Below are 3,776 nucleotides of genomic sequence, written 5' to 3' on the forward strand. Positions count from 1 at the left end.
TATTTTCAGGAAATCTGTCAAACAGCAGAAAATATTTTACACAGATTCAATCAAACACCAGAAAATATTTTCCAGTAAATCATTTTACAGAAAAGTAAAACATTTTCCTGAAATCATTTTAGGAAAACATTTTACTGGCAATCAAATAAACCCTAAATTAGACTTCTTGAAGCATTGTCTACTTGTTTCCCTTTGTCTACACCTCTCCCATGTTATTCCTTGTATTTCTCTTTATTCCATATTAATATTATCAAACATAGGAAATCAATATACTTGTTTCACAACATTTCCATGCTCTAATAATTGTAATAAACATGATATTAATTACTAATTCATGAAATCTTACCTTAAAACCTTAGTTTCTCACGGTCTAAATTCTCTCTCTCTTCAAACATGAACCCACTACTTGTCTTCCTCTCCATCACTTCCTCCTTAAGTTTTTATGTATTGGTGTTCCCCAAAGTTAAACCCTGAAAAGGAAGGGTTTTAGTGGTTTGCTAACCAATCCCAACTGTAGAGAGGTGGAGGAGAGGGAGAGACAACATAGTGCAAATCCAAATCGATCTAATGGTGATCGGTTGAAAGAAAGATTAGAGTTCATGATTTAATTTGAGCAATTTGGACTTGATTTTTAGAGAATAGAAATAGGCAAAGGCAAAGAAGAGATGTGGGTTATCATTTGGAGGTGCCGTTGATGGAGATGACACCTGAATAGCCACGGTTAAAGTTCCATTAGAGGATGGTTTGAGAGTATATTTTTTTTTCAAATTTTAGGTTGATTAATTAAATAGAAAGAAAAATAAATTTGAAATAAAAAAAATAGAGTTAGGAAGTTTGAGTTCAATTTAGAATGAAGTTATAATTTGGGGATATGTGATCTCTCAACTCTCTCTCGTTCATTTTCTCCCCCATTTTATTTATCATCTTTATTGATCTTGTTTTTTAATCTTATCATTTTTCAAAAACACTACCAACCCATATGCTCATCTCTCTCAACCTTTTCTCTCTTAATAGGGTCTGATTGTTTAGTATGCCTTTCTCCTTCATTTGTTGTTCTTTCTGCAAAATTTGAAAATCTACGTCACCAAAAACTTCTTTTAACTAAAATTCTAGGATATTTCTCATTTATTTTTAAGATGTTTTTCATGCTTGTATTTTGAGAAATATGTTTATTTTTATGAATTTTTTTAAAGTTCTACTTTCGTTTTCCAGTGAATTGTGCTCCGGCATCACTATTTGGGGGGTTAGTCGGCTCCCTCTCCCTTTCCCTCATCCCCTATTATCTCCTTTCTTCTTCAGGTTTCTTACATGTTTCTGGCGAGGGTAAAAAAGTATATTTCACTATTCGTTGGAGACCCGTGATAGCATTCTTTGGTCTCCTCAGATGGTCAATACAGCCTCGGATGTAAAAAGAAAAGAATGGGTCATTCATTGGAATAGAGTATGGAATGGGGCTTGAATAGGATTCCTATTCACCTTGTAAAGTTTTGAATTGGACAGAAAAAGTTCAAAAAGGAGTATTGGGTTCAACTATAAACTTACCAGAATTCACCTTAAACCAATTTATTCATGTTCATGATTTATACGTACATGACATATGTGTTTATTTAAGACATTAAAACATGATCAAGACCCAGATGCCTTTGTTTTCAGGTGCTGAATACAGATGTTTGCAACTTGGGACATGGAATTATAAGACGAACCACCTTTGGCCAATGCATTTGCCGCATTATCTTTTAGCTCCTTAATCCTTGATCGTATGTTTCGTCCTTGACGATCCACCAATATTTTTCTAACCACCGATCTTATCTCTTCTCTCCCGACCGCTGCATCTGATTCCACCGCCATCACTCGAATGCTTGCTCCAATGTCTTCCGTCAACATCGAAGCATTCATCTTCTGCTCAGCGTAAAGCGGCCATGCAATCATCGGCACCCCATTGACTATACTTTCCATGGTTGAATTCCACCCACAATGGGTTAAAAACCCACCAATCGACGGATGACTCAATACTTCGACTTGGGGTGCCCACATAGGGACTAGTAGCCCTCGATCTTGGGTCCTAGCCGGAAACCCATCAGGCAAGTAATCTAGGGTGGCATCAGATCCATTTCCCAAAGCGAGAAAGGTCCCTGCTGCATCATTTTCAGTAGGAGGACGAAGCACCCAAACAAACCTTTGTTGGCTAAGCTCCAGCCCCCAAGCTAGCTCTTTAACTTGTTGGGCAGATAAGGTTCCGCCGCTCCCAAACGACACGTAAATAACTGATTGTTTCGGTTGCTTATTGAGCCAAGCTAGTATTTCGTTACCAAAAACCGACTTTTCAATTGGTCTTACCAGTGGACCGATGGGGTAAATGGGTACCTTCTTTGTCTCTCTCAAGGCTTTAAGAGTTGTGGGTTCAAGTTCATCTCAAGTATTCACCAAAATGCCATCAGTCAAAGACATTTTATTGATTGCTTCAACATATCCTTGGTAAAATGGATCGTAGGTATCCATGAAAAAAACGTCGAGGTTATGCTCAAACTTAATGGGCTTGCAACCCGGAATGTGCAGTGGCTTACGGTTCTTAACATGCTCATCGATCTCTTTCCTATCAATCTCCGGAGTACACAACATAACTGCAAGAAACCATGCATTAGAAGCTATGAATACGAACTTTAACATATTGTATTCATCCGCAATCTCCAAAGCATCAGTTCCGAACAAGTCCACAACTAGAGCTGTGGGACGAAACTCCATCTTAGAGATTTCAGATCTGAGAAACGGCATAGACCGTAGCACCGTTGTCACTATTGTTGCTATAAACGAAACAGAGGGTCCACCTATATCGGAAACGTCAATAAAAGGGAGTAAAACAATATCAAGGAGATCACCAGAGTCTGCTGGTGATTGAAGTAGATGGGTGTTTGCGAGTGAGGCATGGTCGGTTGCCACAACAAAGACAGTAACTTTGAAGCTTTGATGGGAAACAAGATGTTTGGCAAGCTCAAGCACTGGGATCAAGTGTCCCATTCCAGGGCTTGCAAGGAGAGCTATATGAGACTTTGTGGTTTCCATGGAATGCTGGTCCGCAAACTAACTTTGATACTAACGGAAGAGAAGCAGTTAAGATGGGGTAAGTTTAAGAATAGCGGTGCACTGCATTCGTTGGTGTCTTATTTATAGATAGGAGGTCCAGTTCATTCGTCATAGGTAATTATAGGATTTAGAGAGTGCAAAAATGGGATCCAACCCGTTCAAACTCGATTAATAATAAAAAAAATGGAAAACTTCCGAATTTAATGTTATTTAAATCAACATGGCCGAATATAAAAATAGGATAAATTCTATAAATAATCATTTAATTATTAAATTTTTATTTTAAACAATAAAAAATTTAATTTAAACATTCGTATTATATAATTCCGTCATTTTTATTAGCATCATGTTTTTTACTTTCAAGTCACATGGCATGTGGCATTTTTATTTGGTTTTGTTTTATTTCAACTTTTAATTTGATTTATTTTAAAATAAATGTTTGGCTTATTATGCATTACTATCTATAATAAAAAATAAATAAATGTTTGGCTCATTATGCATTAATATCTATGATCTATAACCTATATATATGCGCTTTGGACCTTCCTACCTAGGCACGTGTTGCTCGCATCTTGTTTTGAGAGAGAGAGAGAGTAAATGTGGCAAAGTATGAACGTGCAAATTTTTCTTTTATAGTTTATAACAGTCATAAAATTTTATTAGGTCGGCTTAAATTTAATCTTTTTTCAACTCAA

The 3,776-nt window shown here is 36.6% G+C and overlaps 1 protein-coding gene across 1 annotated transcript; it reads right to left on the bottom strand.

Moving 5' to 3' along the window:
* Window positions 1–1,525: 1,525 nt before the first annotated feature.
* LOC107942297 (UDP-glycosyltransferase 72E1) lies at window positions 1,526–3,060 on the bottom strand. The gene is made up of 2 exons (XM_016875931.2): window positions 2,565–3,060; window positions 1,526–2,411 (listed from the first exon to the last, which is right to left on the bottom strand). Exons 1-2 carry the CDS (start codon window positions 3,058–3,060, stop codon window positions 1,627–1,629), a joined length of 1,281 nt encoding a protein of 426 aa, XP_016731420.1. The 3' UTR covers window positions 1,526–1,626.
* Window positions 3,061–3,776: the final 716 nt, after the last annotated feature.

Source organism: Gossypium hirsutum, chromosome D12 (genome assembly GCF_007990345.1).
Source record: "Gossypium hirsutum isolate 1008001.06 chromosome D12, Gossypium_hirsutum_v2.1, whole genome shotgun sequence".
Lineage (NCBI taxonomy): Eukaryota > Viridiplantae > Streptophyta > Magnoliopsida > Malvales > Malvaceae > Gossypium > Gossypium hirsutum.